Here is a 21,467-nt window from a genome sequence, read left to right on the forward strand (position 1 = left end):
ACAATATTGAATTTTTAATAATATATGTTGTAACGATAACTGTAACAGGTTTGAAAATAATTTGTGGTGAGGATCTGTAGTCATGAGACTTTTTGCAGTGATTGTAACCACAGCTGCGAGATTCTCAGGATAAATTCACTGAAAACAGATCATGAACAACAAATATAGAGATAACAAAGTGTGGAGCTGGGTGAACACAGCAGGCCAAGCAGCATTTTAGGAGCACAAAATCTGACGTTTCGGGCCTGGACCCTTCATCTTCTGATGAAGGGTCTAGGCCCGAAACGAGAACATCCTCATAAATCCCCTTTGCACACTTTCCAGTTTAACTGTGTCTTTCCTGTAACAGGGTGATCAAAACTGCATACAATTCTCCAAATGACGAATACAACTGTAACATAATGTCCCAACTCCTATACTCAGTTCCTCGATGGATGAAGGCAGCATGCTAAATGCATTCTTCACCACCCTGCTAACTGTGATGCCATTTTCAATGAACAATGTACTTGTACTCCTCGGTCCCTCTGTTCCACAGCACTCCTCAGGAACTGACCACTTACTGTAGAAGTCCTACCTTGGTTTGGCTTTCCTAAATGCAATGCCTCACACTTAGCTGTATTGAGTTGTATTTGTCAATCCTCAGCCCCCTTCTCCAACTGACCAAGGCCTCTCTGTAATGTTTAATAACCTTCTTTGCTATCAACTATACCTCCTAATTTTGTATCATCTGCAAACTTACTAACCATGCCTTGTGCATTCACATCCAGATCATTTCTCTAAATAACAAATAACAAAGGTCCAAGCACCGACCCCTGTAGCACACCACTAGTCACAGGCCTCCAATTCAAGAGACAACCTTCAACCATCAACCTCTGCTTCCGACAATAGACCCAATTTTGAATCCAGTTTGCTAGATCTCCCTGGATCCCATGTAACCTAACTTTCATGACCAGCCTGCCATGTGTGACCTTGTCGAAGGCCTTACCAAAGTCCATATAGATAACATCCACTGCCCTCTCTTCTCCTTTAGTGACTGGTTTGCAAGAACTCCCCAGGTCGCATTGCACCACCCCCTTCTCCAATCTATCACTCTTCAGATTATAATCTGCCTTCGTGTTTTTGTAGCAAAGCGGATAACCTCACATTTATCCACATTATCCTGCATTTGCCATGCATTTCCCTACTCAATCAACCTGTCCAATTCACATTGAAGCATCTCTGCATCCTCCTCACAGCTCACCTTCCCATACAGCTTTGAGTCATCTGCAAACTCAGAATATTACATTCAGTTCCATCACCTAAATCATTAGTTGATATTGTAAATAGCTCGGGTCCTAGCACTGATCCCTACAGTTTCTGACTAGTCACTGGCTGCCTTTCAGAAAAAGACCTCATTCATTTCTACACTTCGTTTCCTGCCTGTTCAGATGTTCTCTATCCAAATCTGTAAACAACATTCACTTCATCCTGGTCAAGCTCAGCTCTGTCCGTTGGCCCAGTGCTGGCTTTTGACTGAGGAATTCCTAAGACCAGGCCCAGTGCTTACGAAGGAAAGGTTGATATTCCAAATCAGGTTGGGCTGGGCCTGGAGGAAGCTCGGAATTCAAGCAGTTCCCACAATGACCCTGTTGTTGATCTGCACAATGCTAGAGGTAGCAGCAGAGGTCAGTGTGATCCAAATAATCTCAGTCAGAGTCTGCACCTTCCACTCCCATGCTGAGCTGCACACTGTCTGAGTGGGTCTGAGTGCCCAGTAATCTCAGGGTCTGGGAGGGTCTGAGTGCCCAGTAATCTCAGGGTCTGAATACTCAGTAATCTCAGGGTCTGGGAGGATCTGAGTGCCCAGTAACCTTAGGGTCTGGGAGGGTCTGAGTGCCCAGTAACCTTAGGGTCTGGGAGGGTCTGAGTGCCCAGTAACCTCAGGGTCTGGGAGGGTCTGAGTGCCCAGTAATCTCAGGGTCTGGGAGGATCTGCGTGCCCAGTAATCTCAGGGTCAGGGAGGGTCTGAATACTCAGTAATCTCAGGGTCTGGGAGGATCTGAGTGCCCAGTAATCTCAGGGTCTGGGAGGATCTGAGTGCTCAGTAATTTCAGGGTCTGGGAGGATCTGAGTGCCCAGTAACCTCAGGATCTGGGAGGGTCTAAGTGTCCAGTAACCTCAGGGCCTGGGAGGGTCTGAGTGCCCAGAGATCTCAGGATCTGGGAGGGTCTGAGTGCCCAGTGATCTCAGGGTCTGGGAGGATCTGAGTGCCCAGTAATCTCAGGGTCTGGGAGGGTCTGAGTGCCCAGTAATTTCAGGGTCTGGGAGGGTCTGAGTGCCCAGTAATCTCAGGGTCTGGGAGGGTCTGAGTGCCCAGTGATCACAGGGTCTGGGAGGGTCTGAGTGCCCAGTAATCTCAGGGTCTGGGAGGGTCTGAGTGCCCAGTAATCTCAGGGTCTGGGAGGGCCTGAGTACTCAGTAATCTCAGGGTCTGGGAGGGTCTCAGTGTCCAGTAATCTCAGGGTCTGGGAGGGTCTGAGTACTCAGTAATCTCAGGGTCTGGGAATATATGGACATGGGACAGTTGTTGGTGAGGAAGCCTGAATCTGGGTGAATGCAAAGAAGAAGCCGAGATGGTTCTGTTCAAGTGAGTTGCTGTTGACTGCTCTTTGCTGCAGACTGAAAGGGTCTTGTCGAACTTCAGTTTCTTGCCCATTTTACAACTGCGTACTCTGAGTTACTTTCAGCAGCTGTCACTGTCGGCCGGCTGACTCCTTGTGGGTGAAAGTGAACCTCAGCATAATGACATTCTCCTTCAGCCAGCTGGAATCGAAAAGAAATATCACTCATTATTTTTCTCAGGAACACCGCAAGTTGCTCATTTGGGCACAGCAAGATCCCAGCAGAAGCACTGAGCAGATGCTCCATTCTGATGATTGTTGGGGAAGAGACACACATCACTCAGAGAGTTCAGTAGAATCACTCAGCTCTCTGCCAAAGCAATGTCCTGGGATGTGCTACATCCATCCAAGGCAGCAGAGAGGATCAGGATTTCATTCTTCATCCAAAAGAGTGGCAGATTTTACAGAGCAGCACACTCTCATTACTGCACTGGACATTCAGCCCAAACTCTGCTCAAATCTACGCAGGGAGGCTTGAATTACCATTCATCTGATTGAGCAGCAAGAGAGCCGTTACTGAATCCTGCCTGATTTCGAAGGATGCCTTAATCATGATCCACCAGGGAAAAGCTGCAACTCTGGCTCATTCTCCCTTCTTCATGTTGGGTGCTGAGGTCAATGAAGCCAAGCTCCCCTCCCCGCCAGCTGCAGACAGCTCATTTGGAGCAAAGCAGAGATTGAAACTTCCTGACCCAGGGCATGTTGTGGCTTTCAGCTCCTCACAAACACCAGAAAGGAATTGCTTGGATACTGAGGGAATGAAGAACTTTGGGGATAGTGAAGGAAGGGGCTGAGATTAAACTGCAGCCATATTGCCTTCGTCAGGAGCAGGCTGTGGTTCATTCTCCCTTCTTAATCTGAGGATCCCCTGAACTTGAACAAATCATTAGGAAGAACTAGACCCTAGGGCATTCTAAGATAATAAAATGTGAGGCTGGATGAACACAGCAGGCCAAGCAGCATCTCAGGAGCACAAAAGCTGACGTTTCGGGCCTAGACCCTTCATCAGAGGCCCGAAACGTCAGCTTTTGTGCTCCTGAGATGCTGCTTGGCCTGCTGTGTTCATCCAGCCTCACATTTTATTATCTTGGAATTCTCCAGCATCTGCAGTTCCCATTATCCCTAGGGCATTCTATCTGTGATCACAATCCCACAAAGTGTTGGAGCATTTCCCAGGCACTAGAAGTTTAGGGACATTTCTGTCCATGCAACTTGTTGCAAGATTCAAAAGAAGGAAATGATTAATTTCTCTTTGATTATTTTCGTTCAGAGCCTGCTGTGGAACAGAAACTCTCTGTTTGTTACAATTTAGGCTTTGTAATTATTGTGCTGATACTGAAGTTCCTCCCGGATGTGGCTCTTGTTTCTCAAAGCCCTGGTGTTAAAAATGCAGCAAAAACCCACAGCGATGCCCCATTTGCTTACCACAACAGCAGGAACTGTTGCTTGCTCACTGCTCTGTGTTCGATCTGAAAGAAAATACAATGATAACTCTTCAGAATGGGACCAAGTCACAATTGAGCTCTTTAAACTGAGCGGGAAATGCCAGAAGTCACTTTGGGGGAGAGAGAGATAATAAAGTGTGAGGCTGGATGAACACAGCAGACAAGCAGAATCTTAGGAGCACAAACCTGACGTTTCTGGCCTAGACCCTTCATCAGCTCTCTTATTGGATCAGAAATTGGCTTGCTGAAAAAAGACAGAGGGTGGTAGTTGATGGGAAATGTTCATTCTGGAGACCAGTTACTAGTGGTGTACCGCAAGGGTCGGTGTTGGGTCCACTGCTGTTTGTCATTTTTATAAATGACCTCGATGTGGGCGTAGAAGGATGGGTTAGTAAATTTGCAGATGACACCAAGGTTGGTGGAGGTGTGGATAGTGAAGAAGAATGTTGGAGGTTACAGAGAGACATAGATAAGCTGCAGAGCTGGGCTGAGAGGTGGCAAATGGAGTTTAATGCAGACAAGTGTGAGGTGATGCACTTTGGTAGGAGTAACCGGAAGGCAAAGTACAGGGCTAATGGTAAGATGCTTGGTAGTGTAGATGAGCAGAGAGATCTCGGTGTCCACGTACACAGATCCTTGAAAGTTGCTACCCAGGTTGACAGGGTTATTAAGAAGGCATACAGTGTTTTAGCTTTTATTAATAGAGGGATCGAGTTCCGGAACCAAGAGGTTATGGTGAAGCTGTACAAAACTCTGGTGTGGCCGCACTTGAAGTATTGTGTACAGTTCTGGTCACCGCATTATAAGAAGGATGTGGAAGCTTTGGAAAGGGTGCAAAGGAGATTTACTAGGATGTCGCCTGGTATGGAGGGAAGGACTTAGAGGAGAGGCTGAGGGACTTGAGGCTGTTTTCATTAGAGAGAAGAAGGTTGAGAGGTGACTTAATTGAGATATATAAAATAATCAGAGGGTTAGATAGGGTGGATAGGGAGGGCCTTTTTCCTAGGATGGTGACGGCGAGCATGAGGGGGCATATGTTTAAATTGAGGGGTGAAACATACAGGACAGTTGTCAGAGGTAGTTTCTTTACTCAGAGTGTAGTAAGGGAATGGAACGCTTTGCCTGCAACGGTAGTAGATTCGCCAACTTTCGGTACATTTAAGTGGTCATTGGACAAGCATATGGACGTACATGGAATAGTGTAGGTTAGATGGGCTTCATATTGGTATGACAGGTCAGCACAACATCGAAGGCCGAAGGGTCTGTACTGTGCTGTAATGTTCTATGTTCTATGTTCTATGAGTTTCTTTCCCACCAGGAATTTTCAGTGGAGAGGAATCCAGCCACCACAGCAGCAATGTTTGTGAAATTTTCCGAGCAAGGCAAATTTGAGACAGGAATCTTCAGGTTGTTCAAATTGAGAAAAAGCTGAGCCATTAGAACAGTGATAGCTTCATGAAACTGGATTCAGAGAAAAGCCGTGGAATTGTTTTGACCATTCAAAACAAAGAAATGAGCAGGAGACAGGTCATCGGAAAAATAAAAGATTTAGAGTGGAGTATAATTTCTGTCGACTTTTGTCTCTGTGATGGAGAGTGATGGGAATGTAGTTTAAATATTGTTTTAATGAGTGTGTTAATGTTCTTCTCACTGTAATAAATATGTATACACAGCATGTTTTGTTTTGCTTTCTCTCTATTGTATTGTATACGTAAGTTCCATTGTTAAAGAACATCTGCAGTCTCCTGTGAATAATCTCCTGTGAATATCTGTGAATACAAATTGTGTTAATCAGACAAATGGCATGCTGTAACAATTAGCATATTGATTACAACATGAATCTAACAGGCTTAAATGGACACTTAGAACAGAGAGTAACTTCTGCCAAATATTGTAATAATGATTGAATTAAGTTGCCTACCATTTACTGTTGCATACACAGCATCCTGATCTTCAACAGGCCTCCTAAATAAATGCCACACATTAGACATTTTACACATTTACCACACAACAACAATACTGTAGTTTTTCACACTTTCGGTGCTCATGGATTTTACAACTTTCACCACGATCTTTTGAGCCCAGCTCAAAGACGAAAAGAATGATTGTCTGGATTCAAGTCCCAGCTGCCCCAGAGGGTGCGCCACAACAGGTCGACTTAAAAATAACAGTGAACCCAATCATTTCCCAGCAACTTGTCCACAACAGAACAAGCTGAACAGTGAGGGGCATAGAATCCTGACAGAATGGAAAGGAGCCCTTTGGCCCAACAAGTCCACACCGACCCTCAGAGTATCCCACCCCCAGACACTACAGGCAAGCCACCTAGCCTGCACACCTTTGGACTGTGGGAGGAAACCTATGCAGACACAGGGAGAACATGCAAGGTCCACACAGACAGTTGCCAAAGGATGGAATCAAATCCAGGTCTCTGGCGCTGTGAGCCAGCAGTGCGAACCACTGAGCCACTGTGCCTTGATTAAGAGTAATGAAGGGTTAACCATCTGTCTTTCAGAAAGAGATCTGACTTTAACTTCTGAATTACATAAGTTTCAAACTGTATTAATCTGTAAACCTCTCATGTTTTAACATCAAGAAACCAATTAGTTAGAAAAGTATTTACAGGTTGAATCATTTTTATCTGTCTTATCCCACAGATTCAGAAAGGATGTCCCAGCAGGGATCACTGGAAGAAAGGGGCTTGTTTTTGGGACAAGGAGAAATCACGAGTCTCTGGTTCCCAATCGAGACCCCGTTCTGCAGTTCATATTAGGAGCTGATGATTTGAGAACTTCACTCTTTCCATCCCAACTCAATAAACACAGCATGTGCACTGGACTGCAGAGGTTCAAGAAGGTAGCTCACCGGCAGCATCTCCAGGGAAACTAGGGATAGATAATAATTGCTGGGCCCAGCCACTGATGCCCATATCCCACACACAACATGAAACTAACTCACGTTTGGAGACAGAAGACAGATTGATATGGGTGTCACAAGAACACAGAGCTCATGGTGAATCAGAAACATTTCAATTCTGTTTGAGTGTCTCTCTAGTAAAACGGTACTGCATCCTGTGCTGGAGGGTCATGGAGAATAGTAGCTAGACTCAGCTGGATATGGGGTTCCGGTGGGCTCCCTATGCTCAGACAATGCTTCAACTTCTCGTTGGATTTACACTCACTGCTAGATTCAAACAATCTTCACAAAGTCAAAGGTAACAATTACAGCATCAGGAGGAAGCAATAGTCTTTATCTTTTGAATGTTAGTTAAGATATTCTGGGCCTATGAGTCCTTTGCTCAGAATGAACATTCCATCATCTCTCCAGACACTGAGAGGGCTCTCCTCTTCAAGGTTACGTCGCTGTGAAGACTGAAGGAGGCAACTGCACATGTGCAGTGCGGACAGCTGTTTTTGTTCCTGCTTATTAAAAGCTATGATTTAACAGAGACAGTTCAAAGAAGGCTCACTGGGGTGGTCTCTGGTGCAGAGCGATTGTCTTTTGAGCAAAGGCTAAACAAGTTGGGACTCTACTCCCAGGAGTTTAGAAGAATGAGTTGTGATCTCATTGCAACAAACAGGATTCTTAAGGGGCTTTGACAGGGCAAACTGGGAGAGGATCATGGGAGAGTCTGGGGTTAGAGGCCATCGTCACAGGAAAAAAGGAATGTGATTTAAGTCTGAAATGAGGAGGAATTTCTTCTCTTTTAGAATTGTGAGCTGTAGGAACTCCTTGCCACAGAGAGCTATGGGACAGAGCCCTTCAGATTGAAAGGCAAATGTCAACAGGTTCTTGGTCAATTGGGAAATCGAGGGCTACAGAGGAAGGCAGGAAAGTGGACGTGAGGAATGTTGAATCAGTCATGAGCATATTGAATTGCAAAGAAGACTTGAGGGGCCGAATGGCCAACTCCTGTCACTGTTTCTCCTGTGTCATAGTCACCAGCTCAGTGGGATGCTTCCTGGGAGAAGCAAACACAGAAACAAGTAAAAACTTCAGACTGTCTTTGTGTCTTTGTAAGTAGCCAGTTTGCAGGACTATGATCAATGGATTCAAAACCCTTTCAAGGGCCAATGAACAAGATGAAACAGGCTATTGAGGTGGTGAAGAATGAGGGATCATGGATACATTTGATAAGGTTCCCCATGGTAGGCTCATTCAGAAGGTCAGGAGGAATGGGATACAGGGGAACTTAGCTGCTTGGATACAGAATTGGCTGGCCAACAGAAGACAGCGAGTGGTAGTAGAAGGAAAATATTCTGCCTGGAAGTCAGTGGTGAGTGGAGTTCCACAGGGCTCTGTCCTTGGGCCTCTACTGTTTGTAATTTTTATTAATGACTTGGACGAGGGAATTGAAGGATGGGTCAGCAAGTTTGCAGACGACACAAAGGTCGGAGGTGTCGTTGACAGTGTAGAGGGCTGTTGTAGGCTGCAGCGGGACATTGACAGGATGCAGAGATGGGCTGAGAGGTGGCAGATGGAGTTCAACCTGGATAAATGCGAGGTGATGCATTTTGGAAGGTCGAATTTGAAAGCTGAGTACAGGATTAAGGATAGGATTCTTGGCAGCGTGGAGGAACAGAGGGATCTTGGTGTGCAGATACATAGATCCCTTAAAATGGCCACCCAAGTGGACAGGGTTGTTAAGAAAGCATATGGTGTTTTGGCTTTCATTAACAGGGGGATTGAGTTTAAGAGTCGTGAGATCTTGTTGCAGCTCTATAAAACTTTGGTTAGACCGCACTTGGAATACTGCGTCCAGTTCTGGGCGCCCTATTATAGGAAAGATGTGGATGCTTTGGAGAGGGTTCAGAGGAGGTTTACCAGGATGCTGCCTGGACTGGAGGGCTTATCTTATGAAGAGAGGTTGACTGAGCTCGGTCTCTTTTCATTGGAGAAAAGGAGGAGGAGAGGGGACCTAATTGAGGTATACAAGATAATGAGAGGCATAGATAGAGTTGATAGCCAGAGACTATTTCCCAGGGCAGAAATGGCTAGCACGAGGGGTCATAGTTTTAAGCTGGTTGGTGGAAAGTATAGAGGGGATGTCAGAGGCAGGTTCTTTATGCAGAGAGTTGTGAGAGCATGGAATGCGTTGCCAGCAGCAGTTGTGGAAGCAAGGTCATTGGGGTCATTTAAGAGACTGCTGGACATGTATATGGTCACAGAAATTTGAGGGTGCATACATGAGGATCAATGGTCGGCACAACATTGTGGGCTGAAGGGCCTGTTCTGTGCTGTACTGTTCTATGTTCTATGTTCTATGTTCTAAAACACAACAAAAAAGATCAAGTCCATAAGTTCCAGAAATCACTTCACCCAGAGGATGGGGAGGCTCTGTGAGCCATGACAGATTAATGGCAGGTGGAGAATCAATGTCAACATTCAGGATTCCATTGGAGAGGATTGTGAAGAGTCAGGAAACAGGGCAGGGAAATGTGAGATAACAAGGTGTAGAGCTGGATGAACACAGCAGTTCAAGCAGCATCAGAGGAGCAGGAAAGCTGACGTTTCCTGACTGGACCATTCTTCAGAAATGGAGTATCAACAGTTCCTATTATTAGGGAAATGTGATTTGCGTTTTCTGTTGATGTGGAAGTAAAACGCCAGGACAGTCAGTGGCCTGGTACTCACATGGTCTACCCAGCAGGAGATGCTGCGCAGCCAGTGAACCATCAGCACTGAGGCGGAACCTAACACTAGGCTTGGTGGGTAATGACCCGATACGACCTGGGGATCCTGCTGGTGATGTCTAATGCTTGGTCCATTCAAAGATTTCTTACTGTCAACAGTAGGTGCCTGTGGCCTGGCGCTGGAGGGTGTGTGTTACCAGAAATGGAGCAAATTGGAAGTGATTGGGCATCTGGACGTGTGGGATGGTCTCAACAGTCACTGATCCCCCAATCTCAATGGTTCTGTAAGCTGCAGTGGGAATATCAGCACTTACTGAAAACAATAACTGTGCAGTGACAGAATCAAACCCAAGATGAACTGAGATTTACCGTTGAGTGGAGTCCTTTACTGATAAACACAGCTTTTGTTTATGAAGGAAGACTGTGAGCAGGACAATGCAGATCAAGACAGTGAAGCTCAGAATGGTGCCAATGATTAAACTGGGATCTGAAATCCAGGGAACGCCATGGGAAGATTTTTCTGTAAAATATCAGAATGTTACACACTCATTTGCTTCAGTCACTAATGATAACATTAATTTTGAGACCCTGAGGGTCATAAATCCCCTCCTCACTCCCCAAAGCCTATTGACTGTTCAGAAGGTACAAGTCAGGAGTGGGATGGAATATTCCCCACTTGCCTGGTTAGTGCTGCTCCAGCAACACTCTAGAAGATTGATACAATCCAGGAAAATGTAGCGCAGGTGATTGGCACCGTGGCCACAAGCATCCAATCACTCCACCACTGACACTCTACTTTGTATTAACTACAAGATACGCTGCTGAAATTCAGCAAAGTTCCTCAGATAGCACCTCACAAACCCTCATTCTCCTCCATTCTGAAGGACAAGTGCTGCAGCTACAAGGGACCCCACTGGCTACAACCTCCCCTCCACGCCTCTCCCCATCCTGCCTTAGGAATACCTGGCCTCGATGACCGTTCTGCCCTTCCACTAATGTAGCACAGCAGCTGTGTGCTCCCTTCCCTGTTCACACCAGCGTTCCCTCCCATTGCCTTACCAGTTACATTGAGCTGGCTCCCTGCTCCATCGATGTAGCTCCACACACTGCAGCGGAACACAGCACTATCATTGAGAGTCACATTCACAAGGCGCAGAATGTAACTGTTCCTGCTGGCATTCCTGGAAACATGAACACGATCATGGAAACCCTGGGCCTTGGTGAAGGTGCCATTCACAAACTGGCTTATCACCCACTCCCTGTTGCTGCCAGGTCGCTGGTAATGCCAGTGAACATCAGTGTCATTCACACTGGCATTGTACATGTCACACTGGAACTCGACAGTTTCACCCTCTGGTACCTTGCTGGCCACTGGATACTGAATGAGGACTGGATCAGCCAATGGATCTGTTCATTTCAAAGAGGAAAAATAGGTTAACTTGAATTGTAACATTTTATAAAATCTCCTTCAGGTTAGCTGATGATTTGTAGAAGATCATATGAAGCTTCCTGTGTGGTTATTAATGTTTGTGATTTGAGAGGAAATGATTTGAACAATATCCATCAGCTGAATGCTTTCCAATTTGATGCTTTGATTCATTCTGAGCAGGATCCTGTAACAGAATAAACTATCGAGAAGGTAATTTCACAATGTTCACAACTGAGTAATTGGAAGAGATTGAGCAGCCATCTGAAAAGTTTCATTCTCATCGAAAACCAGAAGGAAAAGGTTGAAAGTTTCAAACAGCTTTTGATGCCCCTGACTACGCCCTCTCTGATTCACTTTTGCTACATCTTATTCTGTATTCTCACAAGTGCAAGGCTGTGGGGAGAAAGCAGGATACTGGCAGTTGGGAATGATGACCATGTGAAGAGTCAGTGCAGACAAGATGGGTTGAACTGCCTCCTTCTACACGTGCCTGGATGGGCACAGCTCCAACAGCATTCAAAAAGTACCACGTCATCCAGGACTAAGCATCCCCCTTGGCTGCTACCACACCTAACGCATTCAACATTCAAAACCGAAGCACAATGTGTACCATCGACAAGATGCCCTTCAGTAACTCATCAAGGCTCCTCCAAAAGTACCTTCTGAACACACAGACTCTCGTCTCTGAAAGGACAAAGAGAGGAAAGACATGCGACACCACCTCCTTCAGGTTCCACTACAAGGCACTCACCGTCTGAACATGGAAAAATATCATCATCGTTCCTTCAGCATTACTGGATCAAATGTCCCAACCCCAAGAGGACCATAACTGCTCATGAAGGCACACACCATCACCTTCTCAAAACATAGAAACAGGAGCAGGCCATGCAGCCTGCATCATCATTCAATATATTTATTGAATCCCTGAACTAGAAACAGGTCATTCAGCCCAACACATCTATGCTGGTTCTCTGAAGAACATTCCACCAAGGCTTATACTACCCTCTCCCTGCAATTCCCATGGTTAATCCACCAAGTCTACACATCCATGGAAACTATATACAATTTAGCATGGCCAATCCAACTTGCATGCTCATCTTTGGAGTGTGGAAGGAAATCCATGCAGATACAAGGAGAATGTGCAAACTCCACACAGACAGTCACCCAAGGATGGATTTGAACCCAGGTCTCTGGTACGAGGAGGTAGCCATTCTAAACATTGAGTCACAGTGCCACTGACCATCCAACTCTGTCCCCAGTCCCCCATGTCTCACCAAACCCTTTCACCCCTTTTCACCCTCAGAACTAAATCTAACTCTTTCTTGAAAACATATAATGTTTTAGCATCATCTGATTCTTGTGGCACAGCATTCCACAGACTCCCCACTCTCTGGGTGAACACATTTCTTTGCAAGGGCCATTTGAGATGAACAACAATTGCGGGCCCGGCCAGGGGTTGCCACGTCCCAAGAGTGAGTAGAACCACACCAGATAGAGACTGGAGAATGTTAAATACAACACTGAGAACAAAAGAGATGGAGAAGTAAAAAGACTGAGAGAAGAGAAAAAAATTGAGATTGAGGAACTATCCAAGAGGAGAAACCATTTATTCTACCTGTAAGTAAAACAAGAGAAGGAAACTGTTTTATGTTTACATCGAGCTCTCTGCTTTCTCTCTACCAGAGAAATTTAACACATTTTCCTGTCCAACAAATCCATGTGGAAGCGGTTGTTTTGTCAGATTATTAAAGATAAACATGTCTTACCCATTACAGTCAGTTGGGTTCCATTCCCACTGATATCTCCCCACACTTTACAGTAATAGACCCCACTGTCAATGGGCAGCACGTTTCTGATGGTCAGAATGAAGCTGTTATTGTTGGAGACTCTGGAAGACTGGAATCGCTCCATGAATTGTGGACTCCGTGTGATGTTCCTCACGTCATGTGTTAAAATCCACTCCGTGCTTTTCCTTGGTTGGTCCCGGTGCCAGTGAACATCAGTATGTGTCACTGCGGCGTTCCTCATGGTACACTGTAACCGGGCAGTGTGACCCTCGGTGACACGTTCCAGGCTTGGTGACTGGAGAAGGACTGGGGCATTTACACCTTTAAGAGAAAGATGTTGAATGAATCAATTCTGAGGAAGGTGACTGGGCCTGAAACATTAACTCTAATTTCTCTCCACAGATACTGCCAGATCTGCTGAGTTTTTCCAGCAATTTCTGTTTTTGTTTCTGATACCCAGCATCCGCAGTCCTTTTGGACTTGATGAATAAATTTACACCAGTTTCTCAATCCCATTCTCCTGTGTTTTGCCTGAAATCCTTACCCATCGAGCTCAACCATCACTTTCAAATACACTCACTAAATTGGACTCCGCAGGTTTCTGCAGCAACGTCTTCCACAGATTCACCTCCCTGAAACTGATCAAATTCCTCCTCATCTCAGTTCCAAATGGTCATGCCTTCACTCCAAGGCTGTGCCCACAGGTCCTAGTCTCCTATTAGTGGAAACATCCTCTCCATGACCACTCAATCAAGGCCACTCAGTACTCGGTCCGTTTCAATCAGATTCCCCGTCATCCTTCTAAACTCCATCAAGTACAGAGCCAGAGGCATCAATCACTCCTCATGTGACAGCCCTTCATCTCCGGGATCCTTAATATTAACCTACTTTGAAACCCCAACCCCCACCACAACACCAGCACGTCCAGCCTTTGAGTCAATTTGTAGAAATAAAGGGCTGGACAATCAGTGAAAAAATAGTTTTAGTCAATTCAGAACATGTGAGGTTCTGAGAATTCAGTCTCAAAAGGAAAGCCATTTCCTTCAGCTTCAAATCAAGCAGGTAAAGCAATGAAGATTTAGAGAGACTATCAAAAAGTCAATCACTGATGCTGCCAGATGGTCCTCTTTGATTTTCTGCAGGATTAATGGAGGGAAAATATTCATTGGAGATATTAACAGAGATTGAAAATGGGATTTCTGGCTGTGTTGCGACGACATAACAGTTTCACAGAGTTGGAGTCATCAAACAAGGAATCTCTGAAATATTGATTTGGATTGGAATGACTGTGGTCAGAAAAAATTTTCAAAAATGCAACAGAAAAGAATGAAGGTGCAGATAACATGTCTGGTATTTTCAGAAAATCTTTTTAAACAGAAATGCAATGAATGGATGCGGAATCGAGAGAGTTTTAACAAAAAGCCTCCTCAGAAATGGAATCAGATTCAATCCCTGAGTGTTATTGCTTGAAATATAAAGTGCTAATGAGGAAATAGAATCTGCCCGAAGTACCAGGCCATGAGGAATGGACAGTGGTCCATCGGTTGGTCACTCTGTCAGGCAATTAGAATGAAATTTTGCAAATTAGCTCATGAAATTCCAATGGCTCATTATTTGTGGATGAGGAATACACAGTCTAAATTTATTAAAACATTTTAATTGGTCAGCATTATAGCAAGATGTTAAATGTTTCCAGTCAAGTTGGTCCATGGCAGGATTTGGGGAATTCCCAACATCCAGTTAAAGCTTCTCCATTAATTCCGATCATAGCTTTTGAAGAGCCATTTCACACGATCTGAATAGATTGTGTCGGAGCCTGACCTAAAATCAAGAATGGTAACCAAAGGGTGTCCGCAGTGGCTCAAAAAGGCAGCTCAGCACCACCATCTCAAGGGTAGTTAAGGATGGGCAATAAATGCAAGCCCAGCCAGTGACACCTACAAACAGCTCTTCAATTCATTCATCGGGCAAGGGCTATTCGCTCGAAGTGATTGTCATGTAAACTCTACTTACTGGTGATATTGAGCAGGCTTCCTCTCCCATAAATCCTTCCCCAGACTGAGCAATAATAGACCCCAGTGTCACTGGGCTGCACGTTTGTGATGGTCAGAATGAAGCTGTTACTGGAGGGGTCTCTGGAAGGCTGGAATCGATCAGTGAATCCTGGGCTCCTTTGGATGTTGTTCTTCATTTCATGTGTTATAACGTGTTTCATGAAATGCCTTGGTTGCTCCCAATACCAATGAACATCGGTGTGTATCACTTTGGCATGTTGCATGGTGCACTGTAACCAGGCAGCGTGACCCTTGGTGACATGTTCCAGGCTCGGAGACTGGAGAAGGACTGGACCAGTGAAACCTTTATGGCAAAAATAACAATTAGATTATTTCCACAAGAACAGATTCTCTGTGCTGCCTTATTGAAAGGGTCTGACAGGGTGGGAGGAGTTTTGAATTGAACAGAGAAAACAGGTTGCTGCACTAAACCATTGATCTGCACCTGTGACTGATTCAGATCAAACAAAATCCATCAATGTAAAGATAAACATTTAGATAAACAATCTGTCAGATAATATTTCTCAATTTTCTTCAGAATTTCATCAAAATTTTGGACTTTCCAATATCTTCTGCAGCATGAGTAAGGCGAGGGCCCATGGTGTTCGAGGTGAGCTACTGGCTTGGATTGAGGATTGGCTGTCTGACAGGAGGCAGAGAGTTGGGATAAAAGGCTCTTTTTTGGAATGGCAACTGGTGACAAGTGGTGTCCTGCAGGGTTCAGTGTTGGGGCAGCAGCTGTTCACTTTATATATCAATGATCTGTATGAAGGGATTGCGGGCATTCTGGCGAAGTTTTCCAATGATATGAAGATAGGTGGACAGGCAGGTAGTGCTGAGGAGGTGGGGAAGCTGCAGAAAGATTTAGACAGTTTAGGAGAGTCATCCAGGAAACAGCTGATGAAATTCAACGTGAGAAAATATGAGGTTTTGCACTTTCGGAAAAAAATACAGGCATGGACTATTTTCTAAACCGTGAGAAAATTTGTAAAGCAGAAGTACAAAGGGATCTGGGAGTGTTGGTCCAGGATTCTCTAAAAGTTAACTTACAGGTAGAGTCCGTGATTAAGAAAGAGAATGTAATGTTGTCGTTTATCTCAAGAGGGTTGGAATATAAAAGCAGTGATGTGCTTCTGAGACTTTATAAAGCTCTAGTTAGGCCCCATTTCAAATACTGTGTCCAATTTTGGGTCCCGCACCTCAGGAAGGACATACTGGCACTGGAGCGTGTCCAGCGGAGATTCACAAGGATGACCCCTGGAATGCCAGGTTTAATGTACGATGAGCGGCTGAGGATCCTGGGCTTCTATTCATTAGAGTTTAGAAGGTTGAGGGGAGATCTAATAGAAACGTACAAGATAATGCATGGCTTAGAAAGGGTGGACGCTGAGAAGTTGTTTCCGTAAGGCGGGGAGACTAGGACCCGTGGGCACAACCTCAGAATTAGAGGGGTTAAATTTAAAACGGAAATGAGGAGACATTGCTTCAGCCAGAGAATGGTGGGCCTGTGGAATTCATTGCCACAGAGTGCAGTGGAGGTCGGGACGTTAAATGTCTTCAAGGCAGAGATGGATAAATTCTTGATCTCACAACTAATCAAGGGCTATGGGGAGAGTGCGGGGAACTGGAGTTGAAATGCCCATCAGCCATGAATAAATGGCGGAGTGGACTTGATGGGCCGAAGGGCCTTACTTCCACTATTATGTCTTATGTTCTTATGGTCTTATAATCAAAACTCACAATCACTTCCATCTGGAAGGACAAGGGCAGTAGATACATGGGAACACACAACGGAGAAGATTCAAAACTGTGTGATGAAGCAACAGAATAACAAGTGTTAAATTTACAAATGCTACTGCAAAAGGCTGACTTGCAGGTGAGGCTGAGACTGCGGAGATCGGTTTGTAGCAGATATGGAAGCATGTGTCAAAAACATTGTTGGCTAGTTCATGTGGTTAGGGTGTGGGGACCAGTTGCATTAACCTCCCAGAGTAAGCCATAAGAAGACATCGCAGAATAGATTGAGAGAAGTTACTGGTAACTATTTGTGGTTTCAGAGAGGATCAAGTAAAGCATGCACAAGAAAACTGATTGAAAATGCTGTTGCAGAGATCACAACTTGCAATTTTCTAGCCTACTTATAAGAGGCAATAAAGACAGATATTTAAGAAGTCTGCGGACTTGTTCCTTATGTCTTTGGAACCCAACAACCACCTTCTGCAAATTCCCCTACAAGCCAGTCACTGTACGAACTTGGGAATACCTAACGATTCATTCAGTGCCACTGAGTCAACTTCCTGGAATTCCCTCCCTGTGGGAGTTTTGGGTCAAACCGCAGCACATGATCTGCAGCAGATTAGGAAGAAAGCTCACTCACAGTCATCTCCACTATAATAATTATCATAAAACACTTCTGATAATGTGCCACAAATCCATCTTATTAAGTAGCTGAGAGTACTTGATCTGGGGACTTGTATGGACAGAGGATTGGCTAATGAAAAGATGACAGACAGTTGGGATTAAGGTGGTACTTTCATGGTGGCAATTTTCAAATTAAACTGTTTATTGAGATCCCCAACTTCCAAAAGGTCCTAAATTATCATCTGCCATTTAAAGGAACATCTGCCAGGACTTTGTCAATTGAAACAATAATGCTTTCCAAACAATATTTCTTTCTCTCAAACAGAAAACAATCCACTTTCACACTTGAAAGTGCCCTAATGATTTCAATGTTTATTTTGTTTGCTCATAAAATCTGTCCAAATGCAGACAAATTCCCACTTGCACTCCAACAACTGTTCCTGTCAGATTCATATTTTAAAATTACATCACAACTTCAGAAATATTGACTTGTAAATCTTTGAGTCCCATCAGAGACAGAGGCCAAAACTGACATGCCATGAATTCAGAATCCAATTTCCAAACTCAATGATATTAAAATCATACAGAAACTACATACTCACATCACAGTCTTTGGACTCAAATGGGGGGAGTCCATGGGTAATCAAACCTCAATGAACTGCAAGCCATTCTATAAGTGTAACTGAATGAACAATGTGGCCAATTTGTATCTCTTCTGGCTTCCGATCCAAAGTAAAGAAAAAAAAATTGGTAGTTTGTTTGATGACCTCAAAAATAATTTATTATCAGTAAGACAGGTTATTGAAAAGGTGGAAAATGTGATCAGGAACTACATTTCTGTTTGGGTTAAACCATATCCATGAATCTCAAACACGTTCATTCACAGACAAGGTGCTATAGCTCTGCAGTAAGAGTTTGTGCTGTTTGTTAAAGGCCTGAAAGAAAGACCATCCCAGTGGGACAAGGAAATCACACCAGAAGGCAGAATGTGCTGACCTCTCAGAGTTCCTTCAATTTCTTGTCAATGAGGCTGATTCCTGAAAGTTATACAGTGGTGTGAGATCTTCTGACCATCATTCAGATTCTGATGGGAAATAATTTGAAATCCTGATCTTGGAAACTTTATCTTTACAAATTCTTCATGAAGAGATCTGACCAACCTTTCCCACGTATTTTACTGACTGAGATGGAGAACTTGTGCAGCTGGTCCTGATTGAAGTTTCCTTCCTTTGTTATCAGAAGGGAACATTTTTCACTGCTTTTGGTCAGCTGGACAATTCTGCTTCAGCTGCTGTGAACGCACACAGCAACTTGGGCCGGGAAACTGTTGCCGGGCCGCATTCAAAATCAGTCAGTCCAGCAACTTAGCGATAAAACCCAGTTCTTACCTTGTGTTAACATCCTTCATCGAGTGAAAATGAATTTGAATTTTGTAAAACACAGTATATTTTGTTCTTTCAGATGCAAGTGATCGTGGGGTAAACCGTTTTCAACCAAGAAATGTCTAAACAGTTCAATGAACCAGGTTCTCATTGTCTGCACATTTTTGTGTTGCCCTAATATGGGAATCAATTCATTTTTTTTTCGTTTTGCTACAGACTTCACAGGGTTATTCTCATGTTTTCTTATAAATTCGCTGTTTTTGTTTTCAGCTGAAGATCCTGCTCCCGGCTCTGCCTGCTCCTGCACATCCGTCAGAATTGCGCTTCGAAATGAAATTGTCTCCACTGCTCTTATTTCTCCATCCAGTCTGATTGTCCACACATTTCTCTGCATTACATCTGATCTGCTGTTGGGTGCCCACTCCTACCCAATGGGACATGTGGAAGAGAAAGCCCCAGGAACTACCTGACCCAGGATGGAGACTGAAGCCTGGCTCTCAGGAATGGTCAAAACGAAGCTCCAGCGAATTATGTCGGAAACGCCCAGAATACGATGATCATTCTTCCCGAGTCACATGGCTGGGACGGATGGAGTGTAATGTCGAATAATGACAACATCTCAGCACCAATCCCAGTCTCAGCTGTGGGAGCTCATGGAGACCAAGTTTGTTCCCTTACCCCGTGCTCGATGTGGACTGGTTCCCTTTAGCCTGCATCGAACTAGTTTTCTCTTCAATGGAGAGAGATATGTGTGTCCCTGTGTGCTCCATGGTTCATTCCTGATCCCCAGGAGATTCCCTGCAGATGGGTAACCTCACAGAGAAATCTCCCTGACTCTGTTCATCCAGCCCAATGGCACTGACACTCTTGTGAGTCGAATGGAATTAATATCCCTGCACGATAAAGCTCCATATTTCCCACAAAATCCTCCTGCAATGTCACAGAAAACCCCCCTCAGGAAATCACCCGCCCTCAACCAACACTGAACCTGAGCTCAGCTTCCAACCCGCAGTGAAACCATCCCTGAGATCACTCTCCATCACTTCCTCAGTTTTATTCATCGCGAACTGATTTCTAATTCATCCATTGGGCCAGGGGTTATTGCTGGAGGAGATTGTCATGTAAACTCTACTTACTGTCTACAATGAGCTGGCTTCCTCCGCCAAGGACGTGTCCCCGGACCGAGCAGCGATAGACCCCAGTGTCGCTGGGCTGCACGTTTGTGATGGTCAGAAGGAAGCTGCTTTCGGAGTCTCTGGAAGGTTCGAATCGCTCAGCGAATCCTGAATACCAATGTCTGCCATTCCATGCGTCATGTACCAAGATCCGCTCTCTCTTTCCTGGCCGCTCCCGGTACCAGTGAACACGGATCCGTCTCAGTGCGGTGTTCCTCACGGTGCACTGTAATCGGGCAGTGAGACCCTCTGTGACACGTTGCAGGACCGGAGACTGGAGAAGGACCAGGGCATTTGCACCTTCAAAATATAAAAAGTAAATGAACAGCTGTCAGATTTTTCTAAGCTCCCGCCAGGGTTTACAGGGTCCCTGCCAGCAGCCTGAGTCCTGTACAAGGAGGGGACAAATTGCCAGGACCAGCTGTGATCGTTTGATGGTGCTTGGTATCCTGGCTCTCAGTCACTGTGTGCTGAGAACAGCAACACAGATGTTGCTGTAACAGGGACATGTTGAGCTCACGCTGTCCAACTGCTGCCTGACACGAGTTAACTTTCCACACACTGCAATTCTCTTCCCTGGACTATTCATCGTGGGAGAGGCTTCCTCACGACACGCAGCAAATGTGACGATTGGAACTGAGAAGAGGCTGCTGCTTTAGAAGAGGAAGCCAGGCTGTATTTTAAGGGGGAAGATATCGTCAAAGACTAACAGAGATACAGCTTCTACAGCCTCAGCAAACTGAAGCCGCTCCGCAGGCTAGGGTACCGGGGGGGTTGGAGGGCAGACTGGGGGCAATGGGGAGTTTCTCCCTCCATGCCCTGGATATCGAAACAAAAACTTAATTGCTGAAAAAGCTCAGCAGGTCTGGCAGAATCTGTGGAGGAGAAAACAAGTTAAAGTTTCAGGTCCAGTCACCCTTCCTCGGGGCTGATGGTGGCTGGAAAAACGTCAATTTATCTTCTGGAAGTAGGGAGGTGGGTGAGGACGGGAGTAAAAGAAAGCTTATAGCCAAAAGAGAGAGAAAGACAGTTGGACAGACAAAGGAGTTGTTAACGATCAGGCGGGGAGGGTGAATAGTTGTTAATGGGGACTGTTAGTGACTAACAACACGGGGTGTACAGAGATCCTCACCATAGCTACTGCCACCTGCACAAAAGTAAAATTGGAAAGATGACCAAACCATGGCTTCCACAGGAAATTGGAGACAGTACAAGATCCAAGGAAGAGGCAAACAAGCTGGCTGAACAAAATAACAGAACAGAGGAGAGATTGATTATTGCAAAGATTAAGGGATTAACGGAATGATTAAGGGAATGATTAAGGGAAAGAAAATAATAGACAAACGTATGTTTGAGGGGAACATAAAATCTGACCAGAATGGTTTTTTCTGTTGGGATCTAAAGAGAAGAGGATTGATGAAGATAAATGTTGTTGCCTTCCAGTCAGAAACTAGAATTCCTAATGGGGAGCAAAGAACTGGTGAAGGAACTTTGTGAAATCTTTTGTCTCTGAGCTCACAAAGGAGGATACAAGTAACGTT

At 44.9% G+C, this 21,467-nt stretch overlaps 1 protein-coding gene across 2 annotated transcripts in view; it reads right to left on the reverse strand.

Annotated features, from left to right (window-relative positions):
- LOC125455208 (prostaglandin F2 receptor negative regulator-like) overlaps window positions 1–21,467 on the reverse strand; it is a 51,342-nt gene that overhangs the window by 20,263 nt on the left and 9,612 nt on the right. The window contains exons 2-9 of one of the 2 annotated variants that reach the window (XM_059648836.1): window positions 19,888–20,226; window positions 14,968–15,312; window positions 12,934–13,275; window positions 10,798–11,145; window positions 10,108–10,258; window positions 6,027–6,070; window positions 4,086–4,129; window positions 52–2,802 (exon numbers count right to left, since the gene is read on the reverse strand). In XM_059648836.1, the coding sequence (XP_059504819.1) occupies window positions 2,680–2,802; window positions 4,086–4,129; window positions 6,027–6,070; window positions 10,108–10,258; window positions 10,798–11,145; window positions 12,934–13,275; window positions 14,968–15,312; window positions 19,888–20,226 (1,736 nt within the window). In that variant the 3' untranslated portion in view covers window positions 52–2,679. Of the gene's footprint in view, window positions 1–51; window positions 2,803–4,085; window positions 4,130–6,026; window positions 6,071–10,107; window positions 10,259–10,797; window positions 11,146–12,933; window positions 13,276–14,967; window positions 15,313–19,887; window positions 20,227–21,467 lie in introns of those variants that run through there. The other variant, XM_059648837.1, reaches the window with a different exon arrangement.

The sequence above is a fragment of the Stegostoma tigrinum genome, chromosome 9 (genome assembly GCF_030684315.1).
Source record: "Stegostoma tigrinum isolate sSteTig4 chromosome 9, sSteTig4.hap1, whole genome shotgun sequence".
In the NCBI taxonomy this organism is placed as follows: Eukaryota; Metazoa; Chordata; class Chondrichthyes; order Orectolobiformes; family Stegostomatidae; genus Stegostoma; species Stegostoma tigrinum.